This window comes from Candoia aspera, chromosome 6, assembly GCF_035149785.1.
Source record: "Candoia aspera isolate rCanAsp1 chromosome 6, rCanAsp1.hap2, whole genome shotgun sequence".
NCBI classification, from domain to species: Eukaryota; Metazoa; Chordata; class Lepidosauria; order Squamata; family Boidae; genus Candoia; species Candoia aspera.
Genome location: NC_086158.1, coordinates 1,815,611 through 1,833,098, shown reverse-complemented (window position 1 = coordinate 1,833,098; position 17,488 = coordinate 1,815,611). Strand labels below are relative to the sequence as shown.

The following is a 17,488-nucleotide window of genomic DNA, read 5'->3' as shown; positions in this document are numbered from 1 at the left end:
CAGGTGGCGGGGGTCTTCCGCTGCGTCTGAATAAGGCTTCAAATGAGGGAGGGGCTTCTCGGCAGGGTCTGGGCAGAGGCAGTGATGGGAGGGGCCAGAGCGGGACTGACTGTTTTCTATCTAACTACTTTATAAGAGCAGACCCTGCAAACAGGCCCATTTCCACACCCAGAACAGCAAAGGAGGGAGGGAGGGAGGGAGGGAAGAGAGTTAAGGAGCATTTGGGGAGCGAACCTCGGCTTCGCAAAGCCGGTTCCCACTGGTGGGCCCTGGGCTGGTTCTCACAATCCATGTTAGGTCTCCTGTAATCCCAGCCTGGTGGTTCCCTCTTTGCTTAACATTTTTGGTTCCTTTCCACGGAAATGAAACCTCCTTTATTAGCACCGGCCAGGCAATCCGGATTGAGGGATGTTCCTTTGCTTCATTTGCACTGATCAGCTCCAAATGGGGCCGGTTGGGGTCTGGCTTGCTGTTCTCTTTCCTCCCCTTGCTGGCCAGGAGGAGGAGGAGGAGACGTAAAAAGCGTCGTAGGATTTAGAGAGAGGATAACAGAAGGAGGGATATAGTAAGTAGAATAACAAATAAAGATGTTATGGAGCAGGGTTTCTCAACCTTGGCCACCTTAAGATGTGTGGACTTCAACTCCCAGAGTTCCCCAGCCAGCAAGTGGAATTCTGGTGGAATTCTGGGAGTGGAATTCTGGGAGTTGAAGTCCACGCATCTTAAAGTGGCCAAGGTTGAGAAACACTGTTACAGAGAGAGTAAGAGATCCATTTCATATCAGTGACAAGATTAGGGAAGGCTACCTAGACTGAGTTTTGCAGGGTCTCACATGCAGATCTTGAGCTGTGGGCAAGTAACTTCAGCATCCGTGGATACGTGTGAGCACCGCAGCCACCTAGAACTGGTGTCTTGACCAGGAAACCTCAGTGTAACGGACTTCAGGTCCAGAGGACAGAATGTGCGCCCAGACACCGCTTCAAAAGAATAGAGTCCATGATATCTGAAGTAGCCCAGATGGGTCGGGTAAATCAGCCTTATTGTCTTCATGTTAATGACGCAAATTGAGGCAAATGATGTACATTCAAACTTAATAAGCATTCAGATGCAACAGAGATCCCCTGATCTGGTAAATGGACGATTTGGGATTGAATGAAAGTAGCGGAAAGCTGGAAGGCATGTGCTAGGTCTTTGTACAGGAATGGTAGCGAAAGATTGAACAGAGGACTGGTTTCAAATGCTTGGAGCACTGGTGTCCAAGAAAAGGAAATCATAAATTCTGGGAAAACGTTTAAAAATGGATAGACTGCAGATGGTGCAAATGCTAAAACAGGGGTGTCGTTTGCCAATGGAGTGGCTGTGCAACTTGAAGGCGTTTGTGAAGGCTGCATCTGTGCCTGGTTAGAAATAATGAATACTAAATAAAAGAATAAGGAATGTTCTTATTCTACATTCTGCAGAGGCCTTTGCTTGTTCAGTGAGCCTGGGAAGGTGTTTTGCACAATTCAGAATGAAAAGCTGCACGAGGGGACAGTTAGCAAAATTTAAAACATTCAGCACAGCTTCATGCAAGCAGGGAATATGCAGACTGGTTTGTTGATCTTCCCTGAGAAAGGCATGAAAACGAGAAAAAATTTAGTACGTTTGTTGCTTTAGAGAAAGCATTCGATAAAGTGAACAGGCTTGAATTATGGAATGTTTTGCACAAATAGGGAGTTGAAGGTTGGCTGCAAAATGTGTTAAGAGCTACATATACATTAGGTATACCGTATGCAACGAAGGGTATGGATTTGAAAATGAATGTGTTGAAGGCCTGGGTAGTTGGGTTTGACAGGGGACATGAATGATGGCATTGATACATTAATGGTGAAAAACTAGAGGAAGTAGATGAATTTGTGTCCTGTGCTGTATGCGCAGAGCCTGATTCACCTTTGGGCCACCTGGACATTTCTTGCTTATCAGCTAAGAGAAGACCCTCCTCACCGGTTGATCCAGAGGCTGTGAGTAAAAGGGGCCACGCAAAGGTCTCAGCCCCACAAACCTGGGAGATAAACTGGATTCTAACTTTTTTCCCTATCTATAAATAAATCCATAAATCTTGTTAAAGAAAAGTATGGGACAGTATGGCTTTCTGTTGTAATGGGCTGCCAAGAGCTGGATGTGGACCTTGATAAAATGGGAAATCGATGGAGAAATTCAAGCTCTGTAAAAGCTGGTAAAAAGGTAGAGAGTTAGATGTGGCCTTTTGAGTGGAATGAATGTCTGTCAGAAGCAAAACAGCTGCAATAGAAGAGGGTATAAGTTGAGTGAGGTGGGAACGTGTGGTGCGGCAAAACAGGAAAAGAGATTTGAGAGTGAATGGGGGCTGAAGGGACGTGGATGGAACACGAAAGGGTGTGATTGCTGCAAAAGAGGTACCTTGGGATGGTTTGGTCTTCTGGAGAGAAGGAATGCAGGTTGAATCGCAAAACCAGTATTTGCAAGAAAAGTGGAGGCGTTGAGAGGGAGGGCAAGATGAAAAAAGTTGCCTGTGGTGGACAGAGTTGATGAAATCCTCAAAAAGGCAAAGATGGGAAGTTTAAAGTATGAAAGGCAATGTATGAATTGGGGGGTGGGCGGGAGGGAGGTTCCCCATTGATTCTGCTTGCCAGAAGCTGGCCAGGAAGGTCGAAAATGGCCATCACGTGACCACGGGACGCTGCAACGGTCATAAACACGAATGGGTTGCCAAGCACCCAAATCGTGATCACGTGACCATGGGGGACACTGCAACGGTCATAGGTGTGAGGACTGGTCATAATGGTTTTTTCAGCATCGTCGTAAGACTGAACCATCACTAAACGAATGGTCATTAAAAAGGACTACCTGTAATGATGTTACAGGGTATGTACGTGGTATGCGGATCACTGTTCTGTCCTCCAGCCTGATTCTCTCCTGATGTGCTGGTGCAAAGGCTTGAGAATGCCCTCGACATCATGGAAAGGGCTGCATTGGCAAGTGGTGTCTCAGCACGTGTAAAATGTGCCAAGTTGGGGGAGGCTTCCTGGGCCCACTTCCCATAGGGCTGCCAGATCTGGGCTGCAGGACTCCAAACTGCCACCAGATGGTGGCCGAAAAGTCCAGGAAGCTCTCTGCTGCCCCCTTGTGGTCATCCGGGTTGCTCTGAAGCCTAAGTATTGCTCCCTTCATTCCCTGGGACTTCCTTCTCCATGGAGACGTGTAGCCAGGGCCAGAGCTCCAGGCGGGTAACCAGCATTGCAGATGGTTTGCTGTTGCTTGTGGCATCTGTGTGGCCAACTGGCATGGAGTGGCATCCTGTGAGTGCTGTGCAGACAGTGTTCTTCTGCATGCAAGGCCTGGGCATGGGGAGGGGAGGCGTTTGGAAGATGCTCCCCTGAGTCTGCGGAGTTTGATGCTCGCTTTGGGGTGAAAAAACCAAGCTCTTCGTAGAAGCATTTCTGGCACTGACAGGCCTAAAGTGCCGGCAATGCTTATGGGTGAGTTTGGGTCCATTTCTCTCCTGGCTTTCCTCGTCTGACTCTTTCCGCGTCCGAGCCCTTCCTGATCACCGGGAGCCCAGAGCAAATTATTTTCTCATATTTTTGCACAGACCCTGGTCCTCTTCCTCAGCAGGAATGCCTTTCGGGCCACTGGGGAGCTTCTTTTGGCTGGGCAGGGTTGGGGCGCCCCCATCTTTCCCAGGGAGCAGGGCCCCATCAGCTGCCGAGGGCCGCACGGGCTTCCCTTTCCCGTGTTTCAGGCCATCCGAGGTGGCTTTGGTGGGGCGTCTGGGCCAGAATGGAAGCAAGAGGCTGCCGACAACCTCCTTTCCTTGCATTCTTGGAAAGCTTGTTACACACTTAGGGATTCCTCCTCCTCTTTTTCCCCAACCCAGCAAGCCTAAAGGGCCTGGCACTGAGTTGCCATGGCTGAGGGGGGCCTTGATTGATTGCCCGTCTGGCCCCTTGCCCAGGATTGAAATGGGGTTGCGTTGAAACCCGGGTGGCGTTCAAGAATCACAGGCTCAGGGGCCAGCTTGAACTAGGGGCGTATTTGGAAATCTTTTAATTTCCGAAAGGGGCCCAAAACTTACGTCAGCCCTTCCCTGCTTACTGAGGGAGGGATAATCCTGGCATTGGGGCCCTTCCAGTCCTGGATCCTGTCCTGAACCCAAATACCCTTTTTTTGGTATTGTGGAACTGAGCCTGGATAAGATTGCTAGATTGTTCCTGCTCGCGCAAGCCTGTGTTAGGACTCCAGAGTCAGCTCAGGGTGCCAAATAATGTCCCCATTCCAAACTGCCTACAGGTTAGAGCAGAGGTGTCCACCAGGCATGGTCCAAAAAGTCAAGATGGTGGCCACGACGGTGCAGTCAAAGCTCCACCTGCTTTTTATGTGCATCAGACGTGGGATTCCCATAAAAAACAGGCAGAGCTTCGATTGCACCGCTCGGGCCACCATCTTGACTTTTTGGGCCCTACGCCACAGATACCTGGAGGAGGAGATATTGCCTCCTTCCTCACCAACAGGGACTTGGAACGTAACTTAATCCCCCTGCATTGGCTCAGACTTCCAGGAGAGATTTCTGTCAGCATCCCCGGAAACTCCTCCCCCCTCCTCTAAACTCTCATATTTGGCTGATCCCCAAAAAACTGAGCAGGATGAGGTGGGTTAGTGCTTGGTTGGGAGCCCACGCTAGGAGACCATACAGTGGAGTGAGAAGTGGGGAAAGATCCCAGCAGAAAGCAGCAGCGCCCCATGTCTGCATGGTGACCACACGGTCACCGAGAATTGGGTTAGATCAGTTTCTTATCCAAAGCCGGTAGAACTCGGAGAGGTTTAGTTGACTTCTTTCTTTCCGAAGAGTGAGACGGAGGTGTCTTTGGGCTTCTGGATGTGATGGAAATGGGCTTTCAGCATTTGCTGGCGCTAATTCAGCTTCCCCCAACTGCAACAGGAAAGGTGGCCTTTTAGCCATTCCTGCCTTTGCAAGCCACGATTTCGGGAATGGCTTGGAAGGAGAGCCGCACTCCCGCCTGTTCCCGGGGATCAGGGAGCGATTTCTCCTCTTCCCTGCTTCGTTTTCACTCCTGTCTCTTCTCTGATTCCTTCTTTACAGCCTCCTCTCCGCCTGCTTCAGGAGCAAAGGCTCAGACACCAGGAGGGAGCTCCCCCAAAGAAGCGAAGCCGCTTTCAGACATTCCTGCCCCCCCGACTCTGCGGTTCATTCCTAAACCAACCTGCTTTTTGAGGGGGGGGGATTTTTTTTGTCCAACTCTTTGATCATTCAGGGGGACAAAAAAAAAAGTTTGGGGTGTAGCAAAGCGAAGTGGCGGATTGAGTCTGGGCAGGCGGCCAGCGGCGCCTTCAAGGAGTCCCAAGGCTTGTTTTGCTGCTCCGTCGGTAGTTTCGGTGACAGGAGAATCCGGATCAGCCCCGTCGTCATCCCACGGCGCAAACTCCTTTTCCCGGATGCGTGAAGACTCCAACACGCTTCCTCTGAGCAGGACTCGGTTCTCCGGACTCCTGAACACGGGGCTTAAGGAACACCGTCTGTTTGAGAACTTGGATTGTAAATCTGTACATGAGTGCGATACTGGTCAGAGACTAGTAATGTATGTAATACTGAGGTACCGTTTCTGCTGGCAGACAAATTGAAGCATGCGAGAGAGAGGTGAATTTCTTCCCTAGAGTCCTTGATTCACAGCTCTTCTGCCCTGTTGGCCGGAGGGGTTTTGCAGACCCATCTTGCCTCTGGTTGCCGGCAGCGGCTGACCTCCAGCCCTTAGCAGCCCGTCCAAGGAGGCGAGATGGTGGCAGCGGATCAGAGGTGTCCACAGCTTTTGGTATACGTGGTGCTGCGGGGAATGATTGAGAAATTGCTTTTGATGTGCTGCCGTGGCCTCCCCCCACCACCACCATGTGCTGCCTCACCTAGAACACCTTTTGGGACAGCGTTAAGGATCGCGGGATGTTTCTGATTGCTGAGGCGTTGGTTGTGAAACAAAATAAAGGCGTTTGGCTCCCTAAATCCAGAGAGAAGTCTGGGTTGCGTGCACTTTTGCGGAGTTGAACCCGAAGGGTCAGAATTCGTTTTCTTCCGGGCCAGAGCCACATCATAGAAAGGGTGGCACGGGGTCTCCCCCCAGTTGTACCTGACCAACTCGCCCTGGCAGTGCCTTCCTTCTGGCTCATCACCACAGTGCTTCGTCTCATCCCCAGCCTCGGATGGAAACAGGCTTTAGTCATCCTCGCCTTACTGACGTTAGTCCTGCCTTCCTCTTCTGACACCATCCAGTGGTACCCCAAGGTGGGGAGAACCTGCTAGGCTTTGCCACCTATTAGCTTGGAGGAGAGGCAAGGGCCTGGCAGGGACTGGGCACAGAGACAGGAGATGGATCAACCGTGGACATTTCAGACTTCTCTGCTGGTCTGGAAGGGCGGCACTGCAGTTTGCCCTGGGTAAAGCCCTATAGAAAAGGTTAAGCTATCCACCCCAGGTGGCATCCTGGTCCTTACTGGAGGACCTTATTCCTGATGATCTGGGTTCTGAAACAAGCTGCCAACTCCAGAATGGGCAGAGAGCTTTGTACCTCGGGTGGGGAAGGCCGTAGTTCTCAGGAGAGAGAAGGGAGTTCTGCCCTGCTCCACGCTGGATGTGGCCTTCAGTAATCAGGAGAACCCCTTGGAGCTAAGGAACATTGTTGTAGAGCTACCAAAGCATTAAGGCTGTGCCTGCTTCGCAAATGGTTCAGAAGGGAGCTTTGTAGCCCAAGTGCAACACCTCTTTTTAAAACAGCCACACCTCTTAGACTTCCACGCAAGCCCGAAAAAAGGGCACAGTGGCTTTAATGAGCTGTCTCATTCAAACAGCTGCCTCTTTGATGGGACGCATGTGCTTTGGGGCTGACTGGAAACTGCTGCTTTAAAGGGGTGAGGCACTTCTGATGCATCTCTTCCAAATCATTTTCAACCCTAAAAATGTATCATAGAAGTCAGAGAGATGCGTCTGGATTCTGGCCTGTGCAGCAAGATGGGTTGTGAAGAGCAAGGCCCCATTTGGAGATACTATCCTCTGTATGTTTAATTCAGTCTTGGGGAAAGGGGGACAGATCTATGAGTGACCTTTTTGTTTTCCATCCTTGGCCGGTATTACTTCTCAGCCCCATCAGTCCAATTGGTACAGGTAGTCCTCACTTAACAACCATTCGGTTAGTGATGGTTTAGACTTAGAACGATGCTGAAAAAACTGACTTACGACTGGTCCTCGCACTTACAACCGTTGCAGTGTCCCTGTGGTCACATGACCATGATTTGGGTGCTTGGCAACTGGTTCGTATTTATAACCTTTGCAACATCCCAAGGTCACATGATCACCATTTTCGATCTTCCCAGATGGTTTCTGGCAGCAAAATCAATGGGGAACCATGTGATTTGCTTAACGACCATGTGGTTTGCTTAACACCCACAGCTATTAGCTTAACGATTGGTGCAAAAATGGTCGTAAAATCGGGTCAGATTTGCTTAATGACCGCTTTGCTTAGCAACTGAAATTCTGGTCCCAATTGTGGTTGTTAAGCGAGGACTACCTGTAATTACCCCGATTGGTTCTTCTGGCTGGTTAGCAGGTAAATAGTAAGAGAACACAAACAATTTTCTGAGGAGGAGCAGGAAACCAGCACCAGCGACCCATTTCCTGGTGTGGAGTTGGATGGGATTTGATGAGCAAAGTCCTGCCTAGCTTTTCTTTCTGTCTTTTGCTTCCTGCAGTTCTGGTTTGCAATGAAATCCTTTGATAAGCATGTTGAGAAACCGTCAAGGATGACCCACAAAGCGCATTGGAATGGTTGTGCGCCACTCCGGCCCAGCCAGGGTTGGTCCAGTGTATCAGGGTTGTGCGAAGAGCGCAAGGTTCGGTTTGGGGAAGCGACCCAGAAGCAGGGCCCTTTTCCCCGGATCACAGACGGTCTGATCCAGTGCAGAAGCCACAGACCTGGAACTTTTCTTGCTCCGGGGTAGAAGGCGGAAGAGCCACCTCGGCAGGCAAACTAGGCCTCGAGGTGGGGAGGGGTCGGGCTGTGCCAGTGCTAGATGGGATCCCAGGGCTCCCTCTCCTGGCCGCGTTGAGCGGATCTCAAGAGGTTCAACGTCGCCATGAACAGCAGCACCCGGGAGTCAGTGGGGTGCAGCAGTGAAGGGGCTGGCCTAGAGCAGGGGACCGGTGGTCCAGCCCCCCCCCCCCCCCCGGCATAGAAGCTTCCTGGCGACCTTGAGCCCTGAGACCCCCTGTCCCCCAACCCAGCTACCTCACCAGGTGGTTGTCCTGGGGAAAAAAAAGGACCCGTGCCTCCCTTGGAGGTGAGCACATATGAAATTAAAACGTTAATACGGGGAGACTGGCATAAATCTGGCCCAGTAAATACAGATGATGCACGCTGTGCTAAATAGAAAAAGCCGGAGAAGAGGGGTTCATGCGGTCAGCCAACGTGAATCAGCTGATGCTGAGCCTCAGACGGGGGAGTCTGGCCCTGGGAACGAGTCGAGAAGGAAGGGATTTGCGGCAATGGGCTTGGGCTGGGCCTGATCTCAGGGCTCCCTGAGATTTAGAGCGGGGGCTGCTGAGAGGCAGCATTTTCTGTGCTTCTCCCCCCTTCCAGGGCACAGGTTTGCTACCCACAGCCCCAAAATACGGATTTGGGCTGAAATCCACCCCACTCCGTGTTGCTTTGCTCGGAGAACGATCAAAGGGCCTTCCTTGGCCCCGGATCGAGTCCTTGTCCGAATCGGGGGCGTTCCTTCCCGCGTTGGCCTTGCAAGGAGCAATCTGCGCGGAGCTTGCAGGGCGCTGGTCTGGATTGCGAGCCGCTCCGTGGCTTTGTCTTTCCTGGAATTCACCAGCCATCCCTTGGCTACCAAGGCGCCGCCAGGTGCGCTGCAGGAACGGCCGTTAATTGGGGCAACCAGGAACAGACTTGGGCAGAAGAATCCCTTCCTTCTCTTGTCTTCCTTTCTCGATGTGTGGTGCCAGTTTTTCAATAAACTCTTACATCTTGGCTTTGTTCTCTGTGCCTCTTCCTTCTCCTCCCCCTCTTGCCCGAGAATTCTTCCTTCTGTCCTCAGGAGCACCTTCGTTTCCCACTGCAGACCCCCTTGTGCCTTTGAATCGCCCACCCCCAATTTTGCCCCTTTTCCTGAGTTGGCTCAAGCCGGTCGCTTGAATGCGTGTGAACTGCCTGAGCCCGGCTGGGTTAGGAGAGCTTGGCAGGAAGGCCACGGGGCCTCCTGCATCGCTCAGGGTGGCAAAAACATCCTGGTGGCTCTGCAAAGGCCTGCATTGGCTGCGTTCACACACTGCACCGGACCTACTTAGGGAATTTACCCACGTCTTGGCATTGCATAATATGGGGAGGCTAATGCTGACTGAACAGACTGTGTTCCTGCATCATGACGAGCCACAGGTCATGCCGCCACAGCTCAGAGGAATCAAGCTTGGCCTACAATGTGCCCGTAGCCACTTAGGCTTTATCCAACCTGGTGAAGGATTTTGTGTGTGAATGTAGCCAGTGGAAGTCCTGAAGCGTTCATGGCTTCCCCTTTTCGTCCAGTGACTCAGCAGCCTGAGTGCAGGGCTCCTTCACAAGGTCCCACCAGAACATTGTTTTTGCTGGAGACTTGGAGACGGAGCTGGCTCCTGATCTTCCTCAAGACGTCTAGATGTCCCAGGTCTTTCCCTATCTTTTCCATTTCCCTCTGGTGGTTTTGGAAACTCCCAGTGGGAAAATCCTTGCCAGGCCCTCCCCACTCTTGGCCATGGGCCTTGGAAGGGCTGGAGATGGGCAGAGCGCTTGGCTGCTGCTTATCTAGGAAGTGGTGGTGGTACATCAAGTGCAGAAAGCTAAGCAAGGTCAGGGCCAGTTAGCACTTGAAGGGAGACAGACAGAAGTTGCAGCCAGGTAGACCTCGCTTAAATAGAAGGAAAACCTTCTTAATCATAAAAACTGTCCAGCAGGGAAATGGTCTGCCTACAAAGGCTGTGGGTTCTCCATCATCTCGGGAGGCTTTCAGGAAGAGCCACCTCCCGAGGATGGTTTCCTGGGTTTTCCTGCACATTGCGAAGGGTTGGGCAAGATGATCTTTGGGGTCCCTTCCATTGTGTAATTCTAGGATTCCATGGCACCCCAAAATCTCAGGGCTGTGGGCTTGACTGCCAAGTTTATGAACCACCATCCCCAAAGAAGGCCCATGGGAGGTAATTCAGAGATCATCATGGTGGTGTGTGGATTGTGAAGATGGTCTCCATGAAGCCCACGCAACCCTTAAAACATAGAAACCAGGGTCAGAATATGGATCTTGGGTGCCTGGCTTGTGGTGGGCAAGAGCCAGAGAATAGCCTTCTCCCCCTTTTTCCTCCTGGGCACTCTGGGTGGGTGGCACCTCAGCTCTCACAAGCCCTAGCTGTCCAGGCGAACGACATGCAGAGTTCAGAGGTCACTGGTCAGGCGAAGTGGAACGTTGGTTGCAACCATGCAGAGCATCCGTTGAAGCGGGTCCGGCTGCTTGAAGAAAGCCAAGAGGTGCTGCAAAACGCTTCTTCTGGCTTCATTTTGGAGGGTGTCCATCGCTGGGTTTTGTGCTGTGCTCCTCTGCCTCGCTGTGACCTTCTGCTCTCAGGCCGGGGTGTGTGGGGGGGTGCATGTCAGCGGGAAGGGGAAAGGTGCACTTGGCAACAGCTGGGGGTTGCCTTCGAAAAACCTGTGGGAAAAGGACCCCTCGTCCTGGGCCAGGGGGTGAGGTTGCAGCAAGGCCTCCACCTGCAGCTGGAGAAGGGGCTCCCCCCACCCCCCAGAGGGCTGGTGGAAGATGGGCTCAGCAGGAGGCGCCTTCGCTCAAACTGGGATCCACCACCTGCTTGGATGCCCCCGTGGAAGGCCTCTGAGATTCCTGGTGGAGGTGGGGTTCCAGTCCTGGTTGCCAGCCGCCAGGGCCACCTCTCTCCCGGGAGGAGCGAAACAGCAGCGCTGAACATTGCAAGCGGTTGCGTTGGCCACAATGCAGAAGGACCCTGGGATCCCCTCAGGGACCCCCTCACTTGGAGATCCACCTCTGTCAGGAACACGTTAGGGCCGTGGCGGGGTCTCACAGCACACTGGCTACCCAGCTCTATTCTAGCCAGCATATTGTATGAACCAGACAAAGTGGGAAAGGGCGAAGCGGGTGGCTATTGCAACCCAATAAACTATACACCTGTGGGCCAAGCTTGGCTAGGGTTAACATCTTGGCTTGGCATCTTGTGTAAGCCCTGGTGGTTCGGTTAGTTTATCCAGTTTAGTTGGGCAAAACTAGGCTAGTTCAGTGACTAAGTTACGTGTGTGTGGATCCCATGTTCCCTGGTCCACTGGGGCCTCCTGGATCAAGCCTGGATTAAGCCTAGTCTTGACTCACCTTCCTACCCTGGTCCAGAAACTGTGGCACCATCAGTGCCAATTCATCTGTGTTTTCCTTTCTGGCATATCCTTGACTTCTCTGCCATCTGTTTCCAGAAACTCCGTCCAGGCTCAGCCTTCCTATGGGTCGAGTTCTCCTCCGCTTGGGAAGATCAGCGGCATGAACAAGCTGCCCTCAGTCAGTCAACTCATCAACCCTCAGCAGCGCAACACCTTGACACCCACCAGCATTCCTGACAGCATGGGAGCCAACAGTAAGGCGTATTTTCCTCCCCATATTTTCTTCCTCCTTCTAGTCTGCAAATCAACAGTTAGGGATGGAGGCCCAGTTTTTTCAAATATTCCACCCACTGCAATGGGGTTGCATGGATTACACTTTTCCAGTCTTAGTACTGCCCACGTGGAGAACTTCAAATCCTGGGATTCTCACACTTCCCAGTTGGGAGAAACAGGAGGAGGGGGTGCCAGGTAGATTCTTAAATAGAGCCGTTCCTTACGTGTGGGGTGGAAGATCGCATCCCCATTTTTTTTTTTTTTTTTGACAGATTGGTGGTTTGGGGGAGACAAATTAAGCCTTAAAATTGCTCTGTGAAGCATTTGGTGCGTGCACCTATTTTGAATTGGTAATCCTTCCACAAAGAGTTTTTTTTTCACTCTTCTTGAGATCTGGATCCAGTTACAAAATAATGTACAGTTCTGTTATTTTTCAGAGTGTGTTTTGGATCCTCTTGATATTTTGCACTGCGTGTGTGTGGGTGGCTCATGTGTATGTGTATCCTATGCAAAGCCACAGAAGGTATTTCTGGAAGCTAAGGAGCCACACAAATTCGGACATAGTCTTCTGTGACATTAGACTTGCAGTGTTTCTCAACCTCGGGAACTTTTAAGACGTGTGGACTTCAACTCCCAGAATTCCCCGGCCAGCTACTGCCTGGGGAATTCTGGGAGTTGAAGTCCACACGACTTAAAAGTTCCCGAGGTTGAGAAACACTGCATTAGAGCATTGTTATGTCAAATCCAACTGAAAACAAATGACATTCTTTCCAACGAGAAGAGTGGAAATGCAGATGCTGCAACGCACGTGTGAGGAATTCAAGGGAGAGTTTGTACTTTTTAAAAGCACGATTTGTTCTCGTTCCTTTAGTCCAGCCTGCCTGGTTATGCGGGTCTTATTGGTCTTAACTGTCTTTCTGCTTTCTGTGGATTTTGCAAGCTGCCCAGAACCTTCTGAAGTGGGTGGTGGCTAGATCAGATTGAGTAAGTTAAACTGAGCGAGGGTGGCTGAACTCACGTGCAACTAAAGGCTTCAGACTTCCGGTAAAATTTGTGAGCTGGAAAAGTGCTACCGGACTCCTAGGTTTTGGCTGCTGTAGACCTCCGACGAAGGTATCTCAGAAGGTCTGAACAAACTTAGTGGGTTCTTAAAACATTTCTGTTGTTCGTTGATAAGGTACTTGCAACGAGTCTCACGGGTAATACGCTTCACCAGCTCCCGCTCACCCCAGGTTACACCCTGCCCCCAGACCCCTCTTGATTTATGCAAAAACATTAGGAACTCCGATTCCAAAAGGACAGTAAGGAGAACAAAATGTAAGAACAATTCAAATCCTGCGCCAGCCCAGCCCCTCCATTGCAGCCGGGGAATTCACGAAAGCTTCTGCTTGGAATAAAATTGGCAAGCTGGAAACGATGTCCCCACACTCCTTTTGTGATTGTATATATTTTTATTTGTTTTAACGTTGTGAGCTGCCCAGAGTCATGTACTCAGATGGGCAGCTAGATACACGTAGTCCTCGCTTAACAACCGTTTGTTTAGTGATGGTTCGGACTTAACAACAGTGCTGAAAAAACCAACTTACAACTGGTCCTCACACTTACAGCGGTCACAGGGTCCCCCCAGGCACATGATCACAATTTGGGCGCTTGGCAACTGGTTTGCATTTATGACTGTCGCAGCGTCCTGTGGTCACATGACTGCCATTTTCGACCTCCCCGGGCGTTTCTGGCAAGCTAAATCAGCAAGGAACCGTGTGATTCGCTTAACAACCACATGGTTCGCTTAACAGCTTTGTTGATTTGCTTAACAGCTGCTGCAAAAAAGGTCATTAAATTGGGTTAGATTTGCTTAATGACCATTTTGCTTAGCAACCGAAATTCCAGTCCCAATTGTGGTCATTAAGCGAGGACTACCTGTAAACCACCCCGAGTCGTTGCAACATGAGACGGCTGGTGAAGAAATATGATAAATAAACGAAATCAATGAAATAAATAAAAGATAATCTTTTTCCTGTCATCCTGGCGGTCAACCAAAGTGAAAAAGGCATTCCTGCATCTCCTTGATGTGCCGTTTCTTCCCTTCTCCCATCCAGTTCCAATGATGGGAGGCCACATGACGATGGCGGGCGACATGAACGGGCTCAGCCCCACCCAGACGCTGCCCCCCGCACTGTCCATGCCGTCGACATCCCACTGCACCCCGCCCCCGCCCTACCCCACAGACTGCAGCATCGTCAGGTGAGTGAGCAGGCAGGAGAGCCCCCAGCCACAGGCTGGTCTGGCATGGGGGGGTGTCCATCTGTCCTGAGCAGCCTGAATTTGGCGCTGTGTCCTTCGTGGAAGCACCTGCTCCCGCTGGCTTGGCAACCTGCCCGTTTCCGTGGCCTTTCCCCCGCTGCTCTCGCAGGGCCGACCTCTCAGCGTGCGCACACTCCAGCCGGGGGTGGAGGGATGCAGGAGGGCTGCAAGAGAAGGGGGGGACCTGCTCACCTGGTTTCGGCCCAGGTGTCCTCAGGGGTGGCCAAAAAGTCACAGTGGTGGGATCCAAGCTTGGCCTGTATTTTAGGAGTATTGCGACGTGCCATCTTGACTTTTTTGACCACGTCCTGTGGACCCCCCTGGGCCTAGCAGTGACTTTGAACTCTGTCTTGGGTTTGGGCCTGAGCTCTGCCCTGCCTGCCTTGTTCCAAGGGGAAAAGGGATTTGCTTTGCTGAGCTGGGCTACTGAACTAGGATTGACTGCTGTAATTCTCTGTCTGTGGAGCTGCCCTTGGAGACAGCACCTGAGCCGCAAACGGTGTCAGAAGTGGTGCCCGTGTCTCAGAAGCGCCCGGTCTCGGTTGCAGATAGGCTTCAACGTCCTGTCGAAGGAGCTAGCTCTCGTCCTTTGGCCTCACTCAGGGTTGGGACTTGGGAGACCGTCTCGTCCTGCAAGACTCCAGACACGGACCTCCTTCTTGCGCTCGGCCTCGCTCTGTGGGCCTCCTCCAGAGAAGGGGGACGTGCCCACTTGCTGAGGGCGGGGGCTGCCGGGGCAGGAGCACGGGCTCTGGACAGCCCCCGGGCCAGGGCCAGGAGTTTGCCTCCTCCTCTGCGTGGTGGGGGTCTCTCTTTGCCTCATGCCCTTGCGCCTCTTCTTGGAAAAGGCGGTGGTCCTGCTTTCGCTGTTCCGGTTTCTGCATCCGGCCTTCGGTTTGGCTTGCTTCTCTGGAGGGCAGGTGGTGGCCTCGCTTCTGGGCTGCTTGGAGCTGGGGGGAAGCAGCTGCCGGGCTCCAGCAGGGGGACTCGGCCGGGCAGCGGGCCCAAGGGAAGCCCCTGCCAACTTTGAGCAGCATCGATTCGTTCTTCAGACCACCTTTCTCCATGGAGATGCCCCCTCCATGGCTCTGTGGAGACCACCTCCAACACGCGCCATCTCTGGAGAGGGGCAGGGGAGGCAGCAGACCGGGGGATGCCTCTGCCCCCTCCCTTGCTGGGTCTCCCCCAGTTTCCCTGCTGCCGACCGATGAGGTCCCCAGGAAGCGCGCCCCCCCTGCCCCTCCCCACCTCTGCTTTTACCTAGCAGAGTGCCTGGTGCGGATCTTGCCACATTTGGGCTCTGCAGTCTGGGTGACCTCCTCATCTCAATTTCTCCTTCTCCCTTTCTCTCCTCCTGCTCCTCCTCCTCCTCCTCCTCTTCCTCTCTTTCTCCATCCTCCGTCCCCCTGCAGTTTCTTAGCGAGGCTGGGCTGCTCCTCCTGCGTGGATTATTTCACGGCGCAAGGGCTGACCAACATCTATCAGATTGAACACTACTCCATGGATGTAAGTAACCGACTCTCCCTTTCGCTTCCTGGGCTGGGGGACCCCTGGATCTCCGAGATGGGGCGGCCGGCGTCGGTCGCAAGGCCCTGCCGGCGTGGCAGATGCCCTCGAGAGGGGAGGCGTTTGGAGGGCAAAGCCTGCTCACGACCATTCATGGAGGCCCCTCCCTCCGCCTCCGGAGCCAGTGTGAGCAGTTGGAAGAAGTGGGCCTGGGCCCCAGGCAGTGGCGCTCAGTGGGCCATCCCGGGCAAGGCGGCCACTTGGTCCCCTTCCCGGCTGTGGCAGAGCACCGAGCTTGCCCTCAGAGCAGAGGAGAGGAGAGGAAAGGCCCCCTTAGAGTCAGGACAAAATGTCAGCCCTGCCATGGAGCTTCCTGCTCGGAGCCCTCGGAAGTGCCCGGTGCTGTTTGCTGACAGCGACAGAGACAGAGGGTGGCCGGCCTGCAGCCCTTCCTGAGCCCCCCTCCCCTTTTTTTGCCTCTGCAACTTTCCCCTTGAAACTGCTTGCTTGGCTGGGACTCTGCTGCTCTGGGGCGTCTCTGGGGGCCCGCCTATCAGCCCGCCGGTCTCTGCGCTCCCTCCCTGGCTCTGGCTGAGATCCTTTGGCTTGCGGCGGTCAGTCCATGGAAGGAAAGCCCCAGCGGCCACCAGGAAGAGCAGCGTGCGTCGACCCCCCCACCTTCCTCCACGCGCTAAATCCCCCCCTTCCTTTTGCCTCCCAGGATCTGGTGAGCCTCAAGATCCCGGAGCAGTTCCGCCACGCCATCTGGAAGGGCATCCTGGACCACCGGCAGCTGCACGACTTCTCCTCCCCTCCCCACCTCCTGCGCACCCCCAGCGGCGCCTCCACTGTCAGTGTGGGGTCCAGCGAGGCCCGCGGAGAGCGCGTCATTGACGCCGTGCGCTTCACGCTCCGCCAGACCATCTCCTTCCCGCCCCGGGACGAGTGGAACGACTTCAACTTCGACTTGGATGCCCGCCGCAACAAGCAGCAGCGCATCAAAGAAGAAGGGGAGTGAAGCCCTCCCTGCTCTGCCCCCCCCACCCCACCCCACCGACCGATTCTGTTGTGGCCCCAAAGTGGCGGGGGGGACAGAGGGGAAGCAGGGCGGTGCGGCTCGAGCGAGGGAGATCTCTGCCCTCCAGGGTTTGCGGCTTCTCTGCCAGGGCTGAAAGGTGTGTTCTCTCGTGTAAATCACAGCTGGTGTGTGTTTGTGTGTGTGTGAGTGAGTGGGAGGGCCGCGTGGCTTTTATGGTTGCGGCCAGTAAGGAAGGCACCCCCAAAAATGAATAGTCTCCTGTCTGGCAGTTACGCCTTTCCACATTTCCGGCACTTAACTGCTCTTCTGCTGAGCTGAGCGCATGTTTTGTGGGAGATGTGTACCTTCTAGGTTTGGGTTGTTTTTGCCGTTTTCACGCACAACACATAGTTGTGGCCTGATCTCTCAGAAAATTTCTATGGATATGTTGCTGAATTGATCGGTTCCCAGTTCCTTTGGAAGCCTCGCTTCTGCCTAAAGTAACCTTTGATTGGTTTTGAGCGTTACAGAATCTGAGGATAAGGACCAAGGGGTGTGGTGTGCGTTGCACCCGGTAGGTGATTTAGCATATCCCTGGTACCTTTGCTTGCAGCCCCATGGGTAGGATAGTCCCTTACCTGCATTAAGGAGGCTACTGCCTAAACTTGCTGGGAGCCGGGGAGCCGAAAAGCAAGCGGCATGAATGCAAAATGCGCATCCAATTTTGTTCAGTTCCTGCCATGCCTACTTATTTCTGCTTTGCACCCAAAAAACAGGGTCTTCTGTGGGTTGTTTTTTTTTTTTGTTTTGTTTTGTTTTTGTCACCCTAGTCACATACCTGTAGGGGATGTGATATTGGATTACTGTTCGAGAGCTGGAATGGAAATTCCACTCGGGAAAATCCTAAGTAGCATAGACCAGGTCGGATGGTACTTTTCACAGTGGC

At 52.9% G+C, this 17,488-nt stretch overlaps 1 protein-coding gene across 1 annotated transcript in view; it reads left to right on the top strand.

The window, feature by feature from the left end:
- Positions 1-16,964, top strand: part of TP63 (tumor protein p63) — an 80,381-nt gene extending 63,417 nt beyond the window's left edge. The window contains exons 9-12 of the mRNA XM_063306238.1: positions 11,541-11,698; positions 13,814-13,958; positions 15,431-15,524; positions 16,246-16,964. Of these exons, the coding sequence (XP_063162308.1) occupies positions 11,541-11,698; positions 13,814-13,958; positions 15,431-15,524; positions 16,246-16,542 (694 nt within the window). The 3' untranslated portion in view covers positions 16,543-16,964. The remainder of the gene's footprint in view (positions 1-11,540; positions 11,699-13,813; positions 13,959-15,430; positions 15,525-16,245) is intronic.
- The last annotated feature ends 524 nt before the right edge of the window (positions 16,965-17,488 follow it).